The sequence below is a fragment of the Dama dama genome, chromosome X (genome assembly GCF_033118175.1).
Source record: "Dama dama isolate Ldn47 chromosome X, ASM3311817v1, whole genome shotgun sequence".
NCBI lineage: Eukaryota > Metazoa > Chordata > Mammalia > Artiodactyla > Cervidae > Dama > Dama dama.
Window position 1 is genome coordinate 108,830,256 of NC_083714.1, and position 22,980 is coordinate 108,853,235.

Genomic DNA, 22,980 nt, shown 5'->3' on the forward strand with positions numbered 1-22,980 from the left:
GTGGTTACCAGGAGTGGTAAGATAGAGGAAATGGGGAGATGTTGGTCGAAAGAAACAAAGTTGAAGTTATATAGGATGAGTAAATCTAGAGAACTAACATACAGCATTATGACTGGATGAGAGAATAGATTTGAGGTGCTCTCACCACAGGGGGAAAACAAGGTAACTATGTGAGGAGATGGATATGTGGGACAACTTGACTGTAGCAACCATTTCACTATGTACAGGTATATCAAAACATCATCTTGTACACCTTAAATAAAACTGTTATGATAAAACAAACAAACAAGCTGACTATGTAAGTAATCAAAACACTAGATCATGGAATACTAGCACATGGAATAATTTGACTTAATGTGCCAGGGAATCATAATTTCAGTTGTGGATCAATTCAAATTCACAAAATCAGCTGTTTTTCATGTATAGTTCACAGTACACAAAACAAGCAAGGACCCTTATTTTCTGACATTTATTACAGTTGCTGTGCTCCAAAAGAGAGAGGGCTGAGTTATCATGTTTTACGGAAATATAAGTCAATCACACACTTATTCATCTGTTCCTCCCTTACTTCTCCTACTATTACTACTAAACACAGGACCTAGAGTAACAGACTCTAAAAGGAGTTCCTTAAGCAGCAGTGACAAGCAAGTAGGAAGGATTGATGTGCAGGCATAAATTAGACTCAATAACGGGAAGTATTTTCCCTTTCAAAACCATGAAAAGTTTACCTATACATTCAGCCAAAGAGGACAGGTTTGTGTGCATTTTTGCTACTGACACATTCTTCAGTGCAAAGTGCATAAAAACTTATTTATAAATAATGTGAATTTTAAAAGTTTGTATTCACATTATTAGCTGAATGAGTAAGCTATCTCAAGGCATCAATTTGTTCTTTTACCTAAGAACACAAAACCTTTTTTGCTGTACTAATAAACTTATTTTAACTTAAACATACCAATTCACATTATCTAAACTCTGCAAGTAATCATTAAAAACAAACACTTGACTATAATTTTTAAAAGTATGGATAACTCATGGAAATTCTAACCAGAGATTAAAGACAAAATTAAAAAATGAAAGTTTTATATGAAAGCAGTGTTTTTATTCTGTATAACTGATCACATAGTATGCATTAGTATCATGAAGTGAAAAAATTTAAGCTTAAATAATTTTAAAATTACATTAAAAACAGTCATGCTAACGATTATATTCTTTCATCTTCAACATTACAACAGAACTGCATGTGTAGACAATCTAGATGTTCCACATTTCTTACATAAAGATGTCTTAGTTAGTATTACTGACAGAGCTATGAAAGCAAGCTCACCAATCACTAAGAGACTTCAGGTAAATCACTTAACTTCATTGAGTTCTAATGGTATCTGCCACAAAGAAAGCATTCAATCGCCCTCACTCATGGTTAAGTACCAGTGTATAATTTTGAGCATTTAAAAGAAAAGTTACACTAAAGAATTGTAATAAGATTGACTGTGAGATAGACAATACTCAGCAGAAGGTGGAAATATGATGAGTTCAGATAAATTCTATCAACTTTGGAAAAGGAAGGAAAAGAAATAGGATACGTAAGTCATGTATTTACCATCAGTAACATGTAAAAAACATTAAGCAATGTACTTATAACACACTAAGTGAATATTATTACATACCCAACTGTTGTAAGACAGTTGCTTTTACTTGTGCAGAAAGGTTTTCTGTCTGCAAAAGTTGTTCATAAGCTTCCTTTGCAGAATGATACTTCCTCTAAAAAGTAGGAAAAAAAGATTTAATGAAAATAAAATTAACATCTTTAAAGAATTAGCTCATGTTAAATCTTAGACAATATTGATATTTCAGCATATTTTAAAAAATCAACTAAAAGATCAAAGTGCATACTGAATGTTCCTCTAACTCTAGACAGTTATGGTTAATAGGCCATGTTTCAGAGTATTTAATACCAGTAAAACATTCAATACAACAAAGTATCATTAAAATATGACCTTTGAGTACTTCAAGTTGAAACCAAAGGATGTGAGACAGCATCGTATATATTCAGTAGAAATCTTATTTCAAATTTTGATCTTTCCAAAGGCTAGTGATATGTGATATGACACTCTCTTGTAATGCTGGGCAGCAGTACTGAGCCACAGTTGCCAGTCAGTTACAAGATCATGAGGGTAGTAAACAATCGATATCCTTCCAACCATTCTGTACCCATACAACCATTTTGATTTTCACCTCAGTTCAATATTTAATAAGTTACATGAGATATTCAAAGTAATAAAAATAAATGAAAAAAAAAAAAAGAATTTGCCAAGTCTTAATAGTTAAAAAGAAAATCATCTGAACCTATTTAATAACATAAATGATGTCCACTTTATTTAATAACACAAATGAAGCTAGCAAAGTATTCTACTTCCAAGTGCATCACCTGTTTGCCTAGAAATACCAAGCTCCAAAGCAACTTAACTTGAACAAATAGAGCACATGTCAAAACTGTTGTTATAAAACTAAGTACAAAAGCCAATGAAATCTAAGTTTAAAAGATACAATCACTGGTATATAATATATCCTATGAAAAAATTATCATACATACATGATTTTAAAGATAACTCCCCATAACTATTGTCTAATGATGTTTATAATATATAAGATTGCATGGGCAAAACTCTAAATGAAACCATTTACCCACAGTTCTCACCCCAAAAGTACTAATATGACTGAAACCCATTATTGCTACAGTCTGAAAGCTGAAGACAACTCCTCCCCATCTCTCCAAAAGGGGGAAAGGCAACAAAAGAAAACTTCGTAAATATTATTTTTAGAATACAATTGGCAGAACAATGGATTAAAGTGGCTATGTCACTGTAGCTAGCTGAGCAAACAAACCTTTCTCCCCCAAAAAGTAGAGACATAAAACTAGCTGTGTGAGCCTCAGGCAAATCACTTGAACTATGATTCAACATCCATACAACAGATGTAATGCATGATTTTTCTTTTTTTTTCTTTTTCCATTTATTTTTATTAGTTGGAGGCTAATTACTTTATAATATTGTAGTGGTTTTTGCCATACATTGACATGAATCAGCCTTGGATTTACATGTGTTCCCCATCCTGATCCCTCCTCCCGCCTCCCTCCCCATCCCATCCCACTAGGTCTTCCCAGTGCACCAGCCCGGAGCATTTGTCTCATGCATCCAACCTGGGCTGGTGATCTGTTTCACTCTAGATAGTATACTTGTTTCAATGTTATTCTCTCAGAACATCCCACCCTCACCTTCTCCCACAGAGTCCAAAAGTCTGTTCTGTACATCTGTGTCTCTTTTTCTGTTTTGCATATAGGGTTATTGATACCATCTTTTAAAATTCCATATATATGCGTTAGTATACTGTATGTATTGGTCTTTATCTTTCTGGCTTACTTCACCCTGTATAATGGGCTCCAGTTTCATCCATCTCATTAGAAGTGATTCAAATGAATTCTTTTTAATGGCTGAGTAATATTCCATTGTGTATAGGTACCACTGCTTCCTTATCCATTCCTCTGCTGATGGGCATCTCTGGCTGCTTCCATGTCCTGGCTATTGTAAACAGTGCTGCGATGAACACTGGGGTGCACTTGTCTCTTTCAGATCTGGTTTCCTCGGTGTGTATGCCCAGCAGTGGGATTGCTGGGTCATATGGCAGTTCTATTTCCAGTTTTTTAAGAAATCTCCACACTGTTCTCCATAGTGGCTGTACTAGTGTGCATTCCCACCAACAGTGTAAGAGGGTTCCCTTTTCTCCACACCCTCTCCAACATTTATTACTTGTAGACTTTTGGATAGCAGCCATCCTGACTGGCATGTAATGGTACTTCATTGTGGTTTTGATTTGCATTTCTCTGATAATGAGAGATGTTGAGCCTCTTTTCATGTGTTTGTTAGCTATCTCTATGTCTTCTTTGGAGAAATGTCTGTTTAGTTCTTTGGCCCATTTTTTGATTGGGTCATTTATTTTTCCGGAATTGAGCTGCAGGAGTTGCTTGTATATTTTTGAGATTAATCCTTTGTCTGTTGCTTGGTTTGCTATTATTTTCTCCCAATCTGAAGGCTGTCTTTTCACCTTGCTTATAGTTTCCTTTGTTGTGCAAAAGCTTTTAAGTTTCATTAGGTCCCATTTGTTTATTTTTGCTTTGATTTCCAATATTCTGGGAGGTAGGTCATAGAGGATCCTGCTGTGATTTATGTCAGAGAGTGTTTTGCCTATGTTCTCCTCTAGGAGTTTTATAGTTTCTGGTCTTACATTTAGATCTTTAATCCATTTTGAGTTTATTTTTGTGTATGGTGTTAGAAAGTGTTCTAGTTTCATTCTTTTACAAGTGACCAGTTTTTCCAGCACTACCTGTTAAAGAGGTTGTCTTTTTTCCTTTGCACATCCTTGCCTCCTTTGTCGAAGATAAGGTGTCCATAGGTTCGTGGATTTATCTCTGGGCTTTCTATTCTGTTCCATTGATCTATATTTCTGTCTTTGTGCCAGTACCATACTGTCTTGATGACTGTGGCTTTGTAGTAGAGTCTGAAGTCAGGCGGCTTGATTCCTCCAGTTCCATTCTTCTTTCTCAAGATTGCTTTGGCTAGCTATTCAAGGTTTTTTGTATTTCCATACAAATTGTGAAATTATTTGTTCTAGTTCTGTGAAGAATACCGTTGGTAGCTTGATAAGGATTGCACTGAATCTATAGATTGCTTTGGGTAGTACAGTCATTTTCACAATATTGATTCTTCCAATCCATCTATTTCTGTCCTCTTTGATTTCTTTCATCAGTGTGTTTTATATATATAGGTCTTTCACTTCTTTAGGTAGATATACTCTTAAGTATTTTATTCTTTTTGTTGCAATGGTGAATGGTATTGTTTCCTTAATTTCTCTTTCTGTTCTCATTGTTAGTGTATAGGAATGCAAAGGATTTCTGTGTGTTCAATTTTATATCCTGCAACTTTACTATATTCATTGATTAGCTCTAGTAATTTTCTGGTAGAGTCTTTAGGGTTTTCTATGTAGAGGATCATGTCATCTGCAAACAGTGAGAGTTTTACTTCTTCTTTTCCTATCTGGATTCCTTTTATTTCATTTTCTGCTCTGATTGCTGTGGCCAACACTTCCAAAACTATGTTGAATAGTAGTGGTGAGAGTGGGCATCCTTGTCTTGTTCCTTATTTTAGAGGAAATGCTTTCAATTTTTCACCATTGAGGGTGATGCTTGCTGTGGGTTTGTCATATATAGCTTTTATATGTTGAGGTATGTTCCTTCTATTCCTGCTTCCTGGAGAGTTTTTATCATAAATGGATGTTGAACTTTGTCAAAGGCTTTTTCTGCATCTACTGAGATAATCATATAGTTTTTATCTTTCAATTTCTTAATGTGGTATATTACATTGATTGATTTGTGGATATTAAAGAATCCTTGCATTCCTGGGATAAAGCCCACTTGGTCATGATGTATGATCTTTTTAATATGTTGTTGGATTCTGTTTGCTAGAATTTTGTTAAGGATTTTTGCATCTAGGTTCATCAGTGATATTGATGCCTGATCTTTCTATCCAGAGTTCTTCTTAGGATTAAATGAGATAAAGAGCTATGGAAATAAGGAGCTCTATGTCAACACAGGGAAAAATTGCAAGAATGTCCATTGAGATTAATAGTTATTACATAAACTTTTATTCATCAGGTTATGACTTCCCTTTTAAACATTAATCTGATCTGAAAAAGTAAATTAGACAGTTAGTGAAGGGTAAGAATCAAGTTATTCAACTCAGTTCCTTCAACTGGTAAGTATTTGTTGAACACCTAACACATATCAGAAACTGCTGGGACTACAGGTGAGAATACAGATATGAAAACAAAACTTACTGTACTGTGTACAGTAACAATATTGTACATGGTTATTTCCCAGAAGCAGACAAGCTTAAGAGTACTAGCAGATTGGGCAGAAAAGGCAGAGACAAGCAGACAGCGTCACAAAGACCTTCCTAAACCATGTTAAAAGACTGTAGACTATATCCTAAGACAACGGGCTACCACTGAAATGAGTTCAAGCAATATAATCAAATTTATATTTTAGGAAAACCACCTTCTGGAATTACCTCAACAAATGCTAAAACATACTTCCAAACACTAGTAATAATTATAATATTAATAATAATAAATCATCAAACTTGAAAAACTGGATGGACCATACTGAGAAACCATGTTTTATTTCTACCTCATACTATATACAAAACTGGCACCCACATTAAACACCTAAATATGAAATGTAGAAGTATATAAGGAGAAAATGGATAATATTTCCTTGAGATGGGAAAAAATTAATTTGACTTGGCAAAAACTACACAAATCAGGAGGAGGAAGGATCTGACTTGAAACACATAAGGAGAAAAATAGGCAATGGACATAAAAACAAACCTGTAAAAGGTGAAAACATGTAAAGTATAAACCTTGAGAAATCAGAAAATGCAAATTTAAATGAAATACTAGCTTCTACCAATTAGACTGGCAAACATAAAGTTGGGTAGTTCTTAGTATTGTGGGGATATAAAGGGAAATACTCATGCCTTGCTGAAGGGGATTTACTCATGGAACTAGGTGTGTAAATATGCTACAATCTAAACATCTCATTCACCAAAGGAACCTTCCCATAGGTAATATTGTAAATGGTACTGTTTGTAGTATCAAGGAGATGGACAACTAGGTCTATCTCACTAGGTGAGTAGAAACGTAAAATATGATGGATGTTCACAGCAGAACATTAAGTAGTGACTATAAGTAGCATACAAAAGCAACATGAGTTTATGTGTAAAGGTATTTAGTAAAGTTTTGCCTCCGGTAACACTGCGGTAACATTCCACAGACAGCATTAAATTCTGGATAAAATACAAAAGTCAACTTTCTATCAGAAAGCACTGAAAAGTAACCAAAATTAGGCAAAACCAGAGAAATTAAGACTTAGAGGAATGGAATGGCATTGGTTCAGTAACCCCGTTTTTCCTGATGTTGACCTGAAGGCAGGCCCCAACTGGTATTTGGTTGGCTAGACCTCAAACAGAAATTGGCAATCTTACTAGCTTGAAAAATAAGAGGAAAGACTTTGAAGGTATCACAAGAGCTAAAAGTGAGTGAAGAAGAAACAATCCCAGAAAAGAAAGAGAGAGAGAGACAGAATATCAACTTCTGCAATTAAACTGCTCAAATTCCTGGTTTACCACTGAACTACACAGGAACCACAGCAGACGTCCAGCAGCCTAAAAGAACTAAAGAAAGAGAGATTTAGCTGCTGTCCACCATAGGGATGACAAAGTTTAGTGTGTGACTTGAGCAAAGTTAAAACTGCTATTAAAACAAAAAATCAACTTCAGAAAAATATAACAAAGTCACTCTTCACAACACATTATTCATGATACCCAGGATAAAATTATCAGGCTTGTAAGAATCAGGAAATTTTTACACATGTTCAAAAGAAAAAGAAATGAATGAAAATCAGCCATGAAATGATTCAGATGTTGCAATTTGCAAATAATTTTAAAGCAGCTATTTTAATGAAGTTCACAAATGAAAAAGAAAATAATCAATAAGGAATGGACAAAAAAAGCCAAAGCACAGAAAAATAAATTAAAACAGAAACAAAAGGAAATTCTCAAACTGAAAAATACAAATTTAAAATTTTTAAAAAAGAAAAAAGTTGCTGAAGGACTGAGCAGATTAAAGACTTTAGAAAAATGAACAAATTTGAAAAGAGGTTGGCAGAAAGTATCCAGACTGAAGCAAAACAGACAAAAAAGGAAAAAAAAAAAAAAAGCCATCCAAGATGTACAAGATAATAACAAAATATCTACCATACCCATAACAGGAGTCCAAGAAGGACAGAAAGAATGGGGCAGAGAAAATATGGACAATATAATGGCTGAGAACTTTTCATAATGGATGACATTAAATCCTATATCCAAAAGACCAGGAAAAACACTGGTAAAAATATAAAGGAAAAACCAATACCTAAGTACATCATAGTCAGATACTTAAGAAAAATGTTAAAAAGAACCTTGAAAGTAGCCAGAAAAAAACCACAATACGAAGGATACAAGAATGACAGACAACTTTATGTAATCATATCAGTGATCAAATTAAGCATAAATGGACTAGATATTCAAACAAAGAACAATAGAGACTGCCAGAACAGATTACAAAAGTTAAAGAAAGCCATAAACATAATGTAAGATTTGCACTTTTTCCTATAAGGACTCAAATAGACTGAAATAAAAGGATGAAAAACATACGATGTAAATTCTAAATATTAGAAAGCTGAAGTGATTAGATTCAGATCACATTAAGAAGGCTTCAAGACAGAGCACTGCCAGAGATGAAGAGGAATATTTCATAATGATAAAGGACATATCAGGATGACATAACAATAACAAAGCTTTTTAAAAAAATGAGAAGGCTGACAGATTTAATGCTGATAAAATACTATTTGTCTATAAAATTTATTCCAGTTTCACCAACTGTCCCACTTTTCTGGTCCAGGATCTAATTCAAGATTCCACACTGTGTTCAGTTAGCATGTGTCTTTACCATCCTCTAACCTGAGACAGACACTCAGTCTCTGACTTTTCATTACCTTGATATTTAAAGTACTAGCTGATTATTTTGAAGAATGTACCTTTCAAACTAGTAAGTACCTTGTGGAAAGATATTTAACATTTCTCATACATTAATTAAAATTCCACAGGAAGAAAGAGGTGTCCCCTTTCCCCCATTTATTTATTCAACTATTCATTTATAGCAACATGAGCTAATATATTTTATTTTGTAGTGAACACCATTATTATAATTATTTGTTCCTAAACTTGTGTCCGATTCAGTGATTAGAAACCCTATTCCCCTCAAGTTGGCTCCTGAATCTTTTTGCGTGCCTCATCATTTTTTGAGCGCTCCCTTACTTTTTGGCACCATGAAATATTCCAGGGCTCATCTTGTAGGTTCCCTCCCTAAGCTTTGGAATCACACACTTCTCCCCAATAATTTTTGATTTCTTTCACTGAAGAATCAAATTTAGAAACAAAGATCTGGATGCTAGAACATTCACTGCTGGGGAGGGGGGCCTTGCTTCTAGGCACTCACAGCAAACAGAGCTGGGAAATATATTAATGTATACACAACACATACACATACACACATACTCTTCCATCTGTATCTATTTCTATTCAACTCTCAATTTCTGTAAATAACCGTATATTTAGTTTTTACTCCAATTCCAATCCAATAACACAGAGTTCAGTCTAGCCTTTTTCTTTTCTTACTTGTAAGTTCTCCGACAGTGAAAATCTAGTCCTCATTATTCATAATACATTTACTTAGGGATAAGCAAATATCCTTAATGCCAAATTCAGACTTAAATTGAAGAAATTAGGGAAAACCACTAGACCACTCAGTTCAGTTCAGTCGCCCAGTCGTGTCCGACTCTTTGTGACCCCATGAACCGCAGCACGCCAGGCCTCCCTGTCTATCACCAACTCCCGGAGTCTACCCCCTTACGACTACACAGCAGAAGTGACAAATAGATTCAAGGGATTATATCTGGTAGACAGAGTGCCTGAAGAACAATGGACTGAGGTTCAAGACACTGTACAAGAGCCAGTGATCAAGACCACTCCTAAGAAAAAGAAATGCGAAAATGCCAAACAGTTGTCTGAGGAGGCCTTACAAATAGCTGAGAAAAGAAGAGAAGCAAAAGGAAAAGCAGGAAAGGAAAGATATACCCATTTGAATGCAAAGTTCCAAAGAATAACAAGGAGATATTAAGAAAGCCTTTCTCAGTAATCAATGCAAAGAAATAGAGGAAAATAATAAAATGGGAAAGACTAGAGATCTCTTCAAGAAAATTAGAGATACCAAGGGAACATTTCATGCAAAGATGGGCACAATAAAGGACAGAAATGGTATGGACCTAACAGAAGCAGAAGACATTAAGAAGAGCTGGCAAGAATACACAGAAGAACTATACAAAAAAGATCTTCATGACCCACATGACCCAGATAATGACAATGGTGTGATTACTCACCTAGAGGCAGACACCCTGAAATGCAAAGTCAAGTGGGCCTTAGGAAGCAACAATATGAACAAAGCTAGTGGAGTTGATGGAATTCCAGTCGAGTTCTTTCAAATACTAAAAGATGATGCTGTGAAAGAAAGTGCTGCACTCAATATGCCAGCAAATTTGGAAAACTCATCAGTGGCCACAGGACTGGAAAAGGTCAGTTTTCATTCCAACCCCAAAGAAAGGCAATGCCAAAGAATGTTCAAACTACTGCCCAATTGCACTCATCTCACACGCTAGCAAAGTAATGCTCAAAATTCTCCAAGCCAGGCTTCAACAATATATGAACCGTGAACATCCAGATGTTCAAGCTGGATTTAGAAAAGGCAGAGGAACCAGAGATCAAATTGCCAGCATCCGTTGGATCATCGACAAAGCAAGAGAGGTCCAGAAAAACATATACTTCTGCTTTATTGACTACACCAAAGCCTTTGACTGTGTGGATCACAACAAACTCTGGAAAATTCTTAAAGAGATGGGAATACCAGACCACCTGACCTGCCTCCTGAGAAATCTGTATGCAGGTCAAGAAGTAACAGTTAGAACTGGATATGGAACAACCAACTGGTTCCAAATCGGGAAAGGAGTACATCAAGGTGGGATATTGTCACCCTGCTTATTCAACTTATATGCAGATTACATCATGCGAAATGCTGGCCGGATGAAGCAGAAGCTGAAATCAAGATTGCTGGGAAAAATATCAATAACCTCAGATATACAGACGATACCACCCTAAGGGCAGAAAGCGAAGAACTAAAGAACCTCTTGATGAAAGTTTAAGAGGAGAGTGAAGAAGTTGGCTTAGAAGTCAACATTCAAAAAACTAAGATCATGGCATCAGGTCCCATCACTTCATGGCAAATAGATGGGGAAACAGTGGAAACAGTGAGAGATTATCTTTTTGGGCTCCAAAATCCCTGCAGATGGTGACTGCAGCCATGAAATCAAAAGACGCTTGCTCCTTGGAAGAAAAGCTATGACCAATCTAGACAGCATATTAAAAAGCAGAGACATTACTTTGCCAACACAGGTCTGTCTAGTCAAAGCTATGGTTTTTCCAATAGTCATGTGTGGATGTGAGAGTTGGATTATAAAAAAAAGCTGAGAGCCAAAGAACTGATGCTTTTGAACTGTGGTACTAGAGAAGACTCTTGAGACTCCCTTGGACAGAAAGGTGATCCAACCAGTCAATCCTAAGGGAAATCAGTCCTGATCCTGAATACTTTGGCCACCTGATGTGAAGAACTGACTCATTTGAAAAGACCCTGATGTTGGGAAAGATTGAAGGGGGAAGGAGAAGAGGACAACAGAGGAGGAGATGGTTGGATGGCATCACTGACTTGATGGACATGAGTTTGAGTAAGTTCCGGGAATTGGTGATGGATAGGGAAGCCTGGGGTGCTGCAGTCCATGGGGTCGCAGAGTCAGACATGACTGAGCAACTGAACTGAACTGAATAGTTACATAAAAGTTACAGAATTTTTACCCATATTCCTGTGAGAAAGTAACTGTAGTTGAAGATTTGTTTACAGTTCTTTTCTCTCTAGCATCTACGATGATGATTTGCTTTTACCTTTAGCTCTATTATTACAAGGCATGATATTAACATATTTCCTAATATTCAATCAACTTCGTATTCTCTGAATGAATACCACTTGCTCATAGTGTATTTGTTTCATGAGGTAATGGATCGTTTGCTAATATTTTATTTAGTATTTTATACCAACATTCATCAGTGATAACAGTGTGTACATTCATTCTTTTTTGTACTGTATCAGGTTTAAGTATCAATGTTACATATACTTTCTTCAAAAATGAATGAGGGAAAACTCTGTGTGAAAGTTCTTCAAAAATTTTAACAGAATTACCATATGACCCAGTAATTCTACTTCGAGTATATATCAAAAAAAAAAAGAGAAAGAAAAAATGAAAGCTGGAACAAAAACAGGTATTTGCACACTCATGTTCATAGCAGCAATATTCTTAACAGCCAAAAGCTGAAAATCAACTGACAGATGAATGGATAAACCAAATGTAGTATACACATACAATGAAGTATTACTCAGCCTTAAAAAGGAATGGAATTCTGGCACATGCTATAGTATACACAAACCTTAAAGACATTATGCTAAGCGAAATAAGCCAGACACAAAAAGACAAATACTGTACCATTCCACTTACATGAGGTGCCTAGAATAGTCAAACTCATAGAGACAAAACGTGGAATAGTGGTTGCTAGGGGCTGTAGGGAGGGAGGAATGAGGAATTATTCTTTATTGGGTACAGAGGTTCAGCTTGGGAAGATGATCAAGTTTTAGAGATGGACAGTGGTGCACAATAAAGTGCACAATAAAGTGAATGTACTTAATGCCACTGAACAAATGGTTTAACAAATGGCTAAAATGGTAAAATTTATGTCATGTACATTTCACAATAAAATAAAAAAGACATCAAAGAACTATGGTCCATAAGTGAGTTTTAGAGTCAGACTTTTGTTTCTATTTTATCTCAAAAATACACAATAGAATCAGTAAGTGCAGAAAGGACTTTATGATCAAACACATGTCTCTCAAGGTCAGGCAGAAAGCTATTTATAAGCCCCTGATTATCCTGTTCAAAAAAAGGAGAAAGAAATTAGAAAGCTTTTCTCCTTTTCTAATGCTCTGGAACAATCTACAGAGTACTTGAATTATCTGGTCTTTGAAGGTTTGGTAGAATTCTCCTGTAAAACCAACTGAGCATGGTACTTTCTGTGTGGCATTACTTTTCTCTTTTCATGAAAAATGGATTTTTATAACTTTTCTAACTCTAATGAGGTCAATTTTGCTAGTCTGTACTTCCCTGGGAAATAGTCTACTTCATTTACGTTTTGAAATCCATCCACATAGAGGTCTGCAAAGTAGTCTCATATGATTATTCTAATTTCTTCTGTACCCATGGTCATCTTATTTTGTGTATCTGTGGTTTACCTCATTTATCCACTTAATCAAGTTAGTCTGTGATTTATCTATTTTGTTAATTTTTTCTAGAATAAAAACATTTTGACTTCATTTCATTAGATCTACCACTTTTCTCTTTTAATACCATTAATTTCTTTTTAAAAAAATCTTTCTTCCTCACAATATTGTTTTCCTTACATTGATTTTTGTTTTGTTAACACATTTCCTTACACTGAACTAACCTTGAATTCATGGAATAAACCCTAGGTAATCAGGACATACTTACTGCATCTTTAAATGTTTGCTTAAATTTTTCTTTCTTTAGAATTTTTGGACTTCTATAATATGCATAAATGAAACCAGTCTATAATGTTTCAGTAGTAACTATGACTGGATAGTTAGAAGGCAAGGTTAACAATGAAACTAGTAATTCTTACCAACAGTGTTATTCATAATAACATTATTTATAACTATCTCTCACAGGAGAATAGTTAAATTAGTTACACTACATCTCTGCCAAGGGATGTAATACAGATCAACATGTATAATAAGGAATGATTTCCAAAATATAATACTAAGTTTAAAAAAATAAACCAATTTAAACAAGATCAAGAGAGAACATACATAATGGGCTATTATTTCAATAAAATAAAATATATGCAAACATACATATAGATTTGCTTATATATACAAGTTTCTCTGGAAGGATATATAAACACTGATAATGGTAGTTGGTAGCTTTTGGCAGGGGACTAGATGGCCAGGTAAAAACAGTGAGAAGGATACTTCACTGTGTATTCTTTCAGGCACTTTCATTTTGGATTATCTATTCAAAAATAAGTAACACTAATAACAAAATTAAAAGGGAGAAATCCTTTACCTTTAATCTTTAAGTTTATTTAGAATTTAGATGGTGATCTATTCAAGTCATTTCATAAATAATCAAGAAAAAGAAATAAAAGCCATTAATACTAATAGGAAAAAATGATACTATGGGGGGGTCTCAGCTAATAAAATGAGAAAGATAAATTAATGATATAAATATCTAAGAATAAATCATAATAATTAAAAGATGTTTGTTCCTTGGAAGGGAAGCTATGACAAACGTAGACAGTGTAATTAAAAGCAGAGACCTCACTTTGCCAACAAAGGTCCGTATAGTCAAAACTTTGGTTTTTCCAGTAGTCATGTACAGATGTGTGAGAGCTGGACCATAATGAAGTCTGGCACTGAAAAATTGATGCTTTCAAATTGTGGTGCTTGAGACTCCCTTCGACTGCAAGGAGACCAAATCAGTCCATCCTAAAGGAAATCAACCCTGAATATTTATTGGAAGGACTGATGCTGAAGCTGAAGCCCCAATACTTGGACCACCTGATGTGAAGAGCCGACTCACTGGAAAAGACCCTAATGCTGGGAAAGACTGAAGGAAACAGGAGAAGGGGGCAACAGAGGATGAGACGGTTGGATGGCATCACCAACTCAACAGACGTGAGTTTGCACAAACTCCAAGAGATGCTGCAGTCCTTGGTGTCACAAAGAGTCTGATACAACTTAGTGAGTGAACAACGACAAAGATGGAAACAACTTAAGTGTCTGTCTACAGATGGGATCGAGAAAATGTGGTATATGAATACAATGGAATGGTATTTCACCGTTAAAATTAGAAGGAAATCTTGTCATTTGTGACAGCATGGATAAACCTGGAGGGAATTATGGTAAGTGAAAAAAAACAGGCAATGAAAGATAAATGCTATACAGTGTCACTTCTGTGTGGATTCTTTTTAAAAAGCGGTGAGGTGGGGGCTTGATCTTCTAGAAGAGAGGATTTGCACGTGTCTCCAGGAGGTGAGATGGAAGAAACAGGGAGAGGTTGGTAAAAGGGTACAAACTTTTATTTGTAAGATAAATAAGGTCTGAGGGTCAAACATATAATATAATGGCTACTGCTGATAACAATGTATTGTATAACTGAAGTTTGTGAAGAGAACTAAAATGTTCTCAATGCTCCACTTTGAAGGTGTGAGGTGATGGGTGTGTTAATAATTCAGTGGGGGGAAATCACACATATATCAAATCATCACATTGTACACTTTAGATAGGTAGGTAAGTCTGTTTTCCTTAATTTTTCACCTGAAAATAAAAATCCTTGTTATAAGCACTGAAGCAGAGATTTCTCAATCCTTTCATCCGCTTATAGTGTCAGCTTCCTACCATCTAATAATTACATACTCTGCCTAGAACGAATTTTTTTGGTTTTGTTTTGTTTAATCTTAATGGGCACTGAAATTTATCAAATGAAAGAATCAGTAGGGGAAGGGCCCTGTCCCCACATTACCTTCATAAGATTCAAAACAATTAATACCAACAGATGACTCACCAGAAACAATGAAAACCAGAGGACAATGGAATGTAATTTTTAAAGCAGTCATATAAAATAATAAAACTAGAATTCCATCTCCAGCCAAAAAAACACTCATTAAAAAGAATGGTTAGATAACATCTGTTTTACCTAATGAGCGATGAGGGAAATCTCACTAAGAGCTATGAAAGCTGGGGGGAAAAAAAATCAGAGCTCATCCTTTAGAAGGCAACAGAAATCTCCTGAGGCAATGAAAGCAGAAGGAGCTAAGGCTCCAGAGAAAGAACTTTGGAGAAGCAGCTTATTTCTATAGCTGCTTTCACCCTGGGGCCTTTACTGATTCAGCAGTTGACAAGGAGGCAGTGATTAGCACTGGCAGGTAAAGACTCTGCTCCACAACATGCACGTGATTCTCAAACGCACCCTCTTAAGCTGGATAAAATCCCTATATTAGTAGAGTATCCAAACCTGACTGTGCACCAATTCTGACTCAGTAGACATACACACACCTGTGTGCATGTGCACAAGGAGGGTGGGGGGAGAAACCACGGCAGATGGAGGTGTCCAGCAATCAGATGTTAATTTTTTTTTTAGACCACCTCATGGTGGCTCTGAAACAAAACAGACCTTAGAAATTATCTAGAAATATAACAGTACTTTATTTTCCTAAAAAGCTGTTATAAAAATTATATTCTGGGTAAACTATGATTACGGCAGGAAATGGTAGCCCACTCCAGCATTTTTGTCTGGAAAATCCCATGGACAGAGGAGCCTGTGGGCTACAGTCCATGGGGTTACAAAGAATTGGACATGACTGAGCACAGCACAACAGCAGCAAACTATGATTACCTAATATTTAGCCTCACACCAACTTACGCTTGATTTTCCATACCACTGCCTGTGCTAATGCTTAGTCGCTCAGTCATGTCCAACTCTTTGCAGCCCCATGGACTGTAGCCTGTCAGGCTCCTCTGTTCACAGAATTCACCAGGCAAGAATACTGGAGTGGGTAGCCTATCCCTTCTTCAGGGGATCTTCCCAACTCAGGAATCAAACCCAGGTCTCCTACATTGCAGGCGGATTCTTTACCGACTGAGCCACCAGGGAAGCCCAAAAATACTATGGAGTATTAGGAGTGGGTAGCCTATTCCTTCTCCAGGGGATCTTCCCACCCAGGAATTGAACTGGGGTCGCCTGCATTGCAGGTGGATTCTTTACCAGCTGGGGAAGCCCATACCACTGCTTACCTAGACTAAATGTTTATGTGTTATACCCTATATCATGTAACTAAGCAAATTCTGCCATATATAAAAATATGTTCTAAAATAGCTTTTTAAATATAGCAGCCAGGGCTTCCCTGGTGGTCCAGTGATTAAGACTCTGCACTTCCACTGTGGGGGTCACAGGTTCCATCCCTGGTCAGGGAACTAAGATCCGACATGCCCTGCAGCACAGCCAAAAAAAATTAAATATAGCAGCCATAAAAGTACTGGTGACATAAATGACATAAAGAGGTTACTCATATGCTTTTCAAATGGTGATATACGGAAGGGATATTTCAATCTTAATAAAAAGTGAAACTAAGAACAATGCATTATAACAACCATCTATAACATTCTGAAAAGAAACCTAGGCATTTCACGTCAAGAATATGAGAAAGCTTCTCAAATACAGCCATTTAAGGCTGCAGATAGTTTGAGTTTAATGCATTCTTTGTATACAACAGGAACTCTGTGTAATAACTGTAACATGAATGCAAAATCTTGACCACATTTAATGAGTATTATGTAAGTAGTGCCCAGAACTCCATTATCTGTGTATCTGATTCCATTTAAAATGGTATGAGTGTTTTAAAGCAAGCTAAGTTAAAACACTTACCTGGGTTTCATATAAGTGGGCAATGTGAAATTGAACTGCAAAGATGAGAAAATAAGTCAACAACTGTATTACAGTAGTGTTTGGATAAATTTAAGTAAGAATATAAAATGTAAAATATAAACACTATCTCTGCTGCATAGATTTAAGTAATTTCAGAACATAATTTATTCTTAATAAAATATACAAGCATATAAGAACATGATAAGAAACTACATGTATTCATTATTGATCATTACTAAATTCTGTCAATGTAATTATTAAAATTAACATTAAAATCTGTAGCAAGTGAGTATACTTAAAGTTCAAATGGCAACATTAAACAGATATAAAATATAACTTTTATAATCTATACATTTCACAAGATGGTATTTAAAACTTCAGTTAAAACTCAAAAAAGAAAGTATTTGATTAAAACAATGAAAAATACTCTTTTTAGTTATATATTTCATTACATATTTCATACTAATGTTTACAAAGATGTCACAATAAGTTGCATTTCTCTATCAGTTCTTCAAAAAAATTTTTTAAAAGATCAAACCACTTGGAAAGCAAGAATAATAAAGAATACCAACATTAACAAGTACCTCTGGAAAATAAAAAATATACGTATTTCAGCTTTTATTTCCAGCTCTTCCTGATACTGCACCACCAGAATATGAATGATTCAATGAAAGCAACAATGAATCAGGAATCAAAACTGGATTCTGGCTTACTTAAATAATGATTTTCATCCTCCAATGACAAATCGTTTTTTTAAAATGTTTGATCTACCTGGATTTCATGGTTGGCTTTCAAGGAGTCTGGGAGCTTTTCAAAATTATATGTATAATATGTATCTGGATCTTTAAAAATAAGGTCTATAGCTATCATCAAATTCTCATTGGTATCATAAACTTAACTCTCACACTGACTCCCATAACTGTAAGAATCACCTGAAATGCTAGTTAAAAATAGAGATCCCTGAGATTGTATTCAGTGAGCCTGGGGCAAGGCCCGGAAAGGTACCTTTTTATTTAGTTCTGGTATTAACAAAGGATTTTGACACCTGTTCCCTAGAGCAGCACCTAAGAATAGCTAAAATAAATATGCATAAAGCCCAGAACAAAATATATAATGAATTTTAAAATCAAACATTTTTGGATCAAAAGTACTGCCCTCTTCATACATATCATTAAATATCATTAAGCAGAGATGAGACAAAATAAAAATATCATTTTTAAAAAGATGAAAATCAACTTTTTGTGAAAAGTACATAATAAAAATAATAATAAAAAGGATATAAATATCCTCTCCCTTTACCTGTATCTGTTGAGTGGTTTTCTTATTTGCTAGTCCCCTTTTTCAACACAGCTCTCTTTGAGAGTTCTAGTACAAATCTCACCTGACTATATCATTAGAGAATGAGGAAGAGATGGAAAATATATGTTTATCTCCCCCCCTCCCCGCCCCCGTCTTCTTACTCCTCTAAGAAAGGTGACATGGAAGAAAAGATAAGTAGCAATAAGGTAGCATTCTATTTCCATCCCAAAGTTCCTCCAGGCTCAACAAGGGCTTTCCTATCCCAGAAGTTACTAAATCCAGTATCATCCTTTCTGGTGTAAAAACCAATTTATATTTAAATTCTTAAAAGTCTTCTTTCAAAGTGGAACATAACCATACAGGTAAGAAAAAGCTCCACTTGGCAAGTCTCAATTAGAGGTAGAAATTTAACAAATATTGCCATGAAAGGTTCTGAAATTAAACTTTATTCAGAAATTAAGACATTTTTTAGAATTAATTAAATCTAGAAGAAACAATTTTATCCCAATGGGGCAACTGTATAAGTCTCTCATCACCATGATTCTACCTTTCAAAACACAAAGAGCAATTAACCCTTCTTAAAGGCTCTAGAAGTGGCAAGTATATGTGTTTTTTTAATGCATAAATGAACTGTGCAATAAAACAGAAATCTCTTACAGACTTTAAAAGCTCACGTCACTTTCTAAAATCTTCTGACCTTTGTAGTATGACAAAGTAACATGGAAGATTTCAAAAAACAAGTCTGTGGCTTACCTAAACAGGTGATGATATTAAAAAATCCAAAGAGAAGTAAGTTTTACAAAGATGATAAAGAGTCTGGTGTTTATAGTAATAATGTGTACCCAAAGTGAGTAGTCTATATTTGAGAGTGCTCTGTGAGACACCAGTCTTTATTATCATGGTTATCAAGTAGTTATGAAGTTATATAGTTAAAAATAAACTACCCACATCAACTGAACTATAATGGCATAATGTCTCTAAATAAAGCACATGCCTTCCATAAGAGTGACAAACCTTTTAGCACTCATAGTTCTGAGTCTGGGGAAATTCCTCAGTCCTGTGCAAAGCAGGACACTGGTCACTCTCCCTCTTATTTCCTTTCTCAGCAATCAAGAGAAAGAGAGCTGTGGTAAGCTCAAAAATGTATTCCTGATTGTTAGAACTGTCCTCTTCAAATTCCACAAGAAAGTATCTGCCCTCTGGTACTCATTCTACATAGGTGTTTCCCTCTCAGGTGCAATGACCTACAAGTAAGATTTCAGCTCCAGTAGAATAAAATAAGGATTTACAAAAATATTTAGTTTGAAAGTTATGAAACGTCCCTCAAAAGTTTATCATTCAAATTGACAGGTACGAATGAAAGTTAGTTTCTAAGCACTAGATACAATCAATTAAATGAAAATCAGATTGTTTTTTTCTTATTCCCATAAAATAATTTTAAAGGGATTTTAGGGGTTTATATTTTAGATGGTTTATATAATCTGGATATAAAATTAAGGTTTTCATAAATAAGTAAAAAAAAAAAAAAAAAAGAACACTTCATAAATTAATATACCAATGAGTTAAATCCTTTTTCTCATTTAACCTCATCTTAGAAATGAAAATAGTGCTGCATTTGTTACCTTTCTACCATTTGTTCTGGAAATACACTGATCAGTACTAAACCCTAAGTTTCATTTAAAGGAAACAATTCTTTTAAGTTTTCTCAGAAAACTGAATTTAGTAGAATTATGAGACAATTAGTCTGGTCTAGATAATGACTTAATCAATACTATATCTTATTTCATCTTATATGCAAGTTATATTCAAATTTCTACAGTTTTTTCACTGAGTCAATCATTTGGAGGCATTTTTACCACTGTGACTACTAACTCTTCATTAAACTCCTTTCTATATGCTTAAAAAAATGAAGCTGCTTATAGCAAACTATTGACTTTGTAAAATCTAGAATCGTTTGATTTATCTGAAATTTTCATGAATGATTCAATTTTTATGCACTCTAATTAACTGAAAAATCTCACCACACTATGCATGATGTTTAAAAACTACAACAGAAAGTCAAAAGTATATCCTCGTCATTACCAATCATTTTAATTCACAAAGTATGAATCAGTGAACTAACACATGAATCGTACACTCAGATTTCTGAAAAGACTGGAAATCCTGTTTTTCACCTCCCTAAGTCATCTACAATGTAATTAATATACAAATAATCAATCTTGTTCACTAGTACAGATAATTTTAATTCAACAACCCAGTTCACTAGTGTATTTATTTTAGACACACATTGTTCACAATAAAATAACTGGTCTCACATATTCCATTTGTACAAATAGTTATGGCAACAAATATAGTTAGATTCAACAATTCCAGGGGAAAAAATTACACAGGATTCATGACTATTATTATTATCTGCATGAAGTGATCTGAACACATGCAGAAAACTATGGTACTTAATAATACTTACTTTCAGCATTGGACAAAGTGCAGGGATTACAGTCAACCAAAGCTAACTGAAAATGCTGCAAGAGAGAAAATTAATGCACTAAAAATCAGTCATATAAGATAATTTTCAGGTATATAAGCTTTAATATAATTATGAAACTATGCTACGCAAATAAAACATACTAGACAACCAACTAGCATTACTTTGAACATTTATTGCTGAGAACAAACAGACTGCTGCATTATTTTCTTTGAACAGTTGAGAGTAGAGATTTGGCATAAGAATTAACTTGATATCAACTTATCCTACGTAAATTTGTTTATATGGAAAAAAGAATCAGGTTTTTAAGTCTTCTAGTAAATAGGAAGTGTTAGTTACTGAACACTTCAAACAGAACACATCGTTATTTTAAAAACTGAAAGTAAAAGTTCAATGATGTTAATGGATTAAATACCACTGCTTATCTCAAAATAATATATACATTTTTTTTAGTTTTATTTTTTTTCCATTTATTTTTATTAGTTGAAGGCTAATTACTTTACAATATTGTAGTGGTTTTTGCCATACATTGACATGAATCAGCCATGGAATATATACATTTTTTAAAATGACTATGAGAATTATCATAAAGGGTAAAACTATTTGCCCCTACTGATTTTTCAATAATTATTATATTTAGAGTCTGTTAAAAGTATTTGAATCACAAAGAATGCATCAAACAGCCACACAAAACCATCCCACATAAAGAAAACCACTGGTTTTCTAAACCTAAAGGGAGATGAGGGACTAGGGTAGGGATGGCATGACCTCATAGTTTCATTTACAGCATCCACTTGTAATAATATTGCATAAGCCTGTCCCCCCGACAAAAAAAAAAAAAGAAACAAAAACAAAATACATGTCAAACTCAAGGCGTAACGCTAATCTTTAAGAATACAAATCATCATCAAGAACACTGGGTGCCGGGGACTTCCCTGGTGCTCCAGTGGTTACGACTATGCTTCCAATGTAGGGGGCTCAGGAGTTATCTGTGGTCTGAGAACTCTGATCCCATAATCTGTGCAATATAGTCAAAAAAACCAATGGGGTGCGATCTGGCATCAAGTTTATCAACACTGAGCTGGCTATATAAATATAATTAGAAAAAGACAAACCAGTACTATAGTTAGTATGGAATATTTTAAAAAAAAATTTTTTTAAAGGTGGGGCTTCCTTGGTAGCTCAGCAGGTAAAGAATCCACCTGCAATGCAGGAAACACGGGTTTGATCCCTGAGTCAGGAAGATCCCCTAGAGAACTACTGAGGGTACATGTGCAGCAACTACTGAAACCTGTGAGCCCTAGAGCCTGTGCTCTGCAACAAGAGAAGCCCTCACACTGCAACTAGAGTAGCCTGAGCTCACCGCAACTAGAGAAAAGCCCGTGCAACAGTGAAGACCCAGCACAGTCAGAAACAAATAAACAATAATAAATAAAAAAGGTTAAGTCTCTGAATTCTTCTAAAAGATATTTCCAGAAATACATATTCAAAATTTCCAAGCCTCCAAATTTTTACCATTAAAAGTAATCAAAAGCCAAAAGTACAAAACAATTTTCTAAAAATCACCATTTCTACCCACAAGCCAAATGTCTAAAGAATTGTCTTTTTTCAACTGCTGGAAAAACTGAAAACTGATACCTATAATGACAACTTCTAGATGTAAGCCCAAAAGGAACTTAAAACTTTCTGTATCAAGGGAGAGAGTCATCAGCAAGCTTTTAGTACTGTATTTCAACACAGAATCAACCAAACGGCACTTGGTCAGTCAGAACCCTCAGTTAACAAAAATAGACTAATGTCAGTTACCCAGTATTACAATGAAACAAAGATTAGAAGGCATAATTTCGTATGAACTAGTAGTTATTCACAAATGTCTGTTATATGCATGCAT

At 34.9% G+C, this 22,980-nt stretch overlaps 1 protein-coding gene across 22 annotated transcripts in view; it reads right to left on the minus strand.

The window, feature by feature from the left end:
• Nucleotides 1–22,980, minus strand: part of KDM6A (lysine demethylase 6A) — a 180,775-nt gene that overhangs the window by 59,042 nt on the left and 98,753 nt on the right. For all 22 annotated transcript variants that reach the window (XM_061136679.1, XM_061136685.1, XM_061136680.1 and 19 more), the window contains 3 exons: nt 21,072–21,126; nt 17,306–17,340; nt 1,668–1,761 (listed from right to left, as the gene is read on the minus strand). In XM_061136679.1, coding sequence (XP_060992662.1) covers nt 1,668–1,761; nt 17,306–17,340; nt 21,072–21,126 — 184 coding nt within the window. The remainder of the gene's footprint in view (nt 1–1,667; nt 1,762–17,305; nt 17,341–21,071; nt 21,127–22,980) is intronic.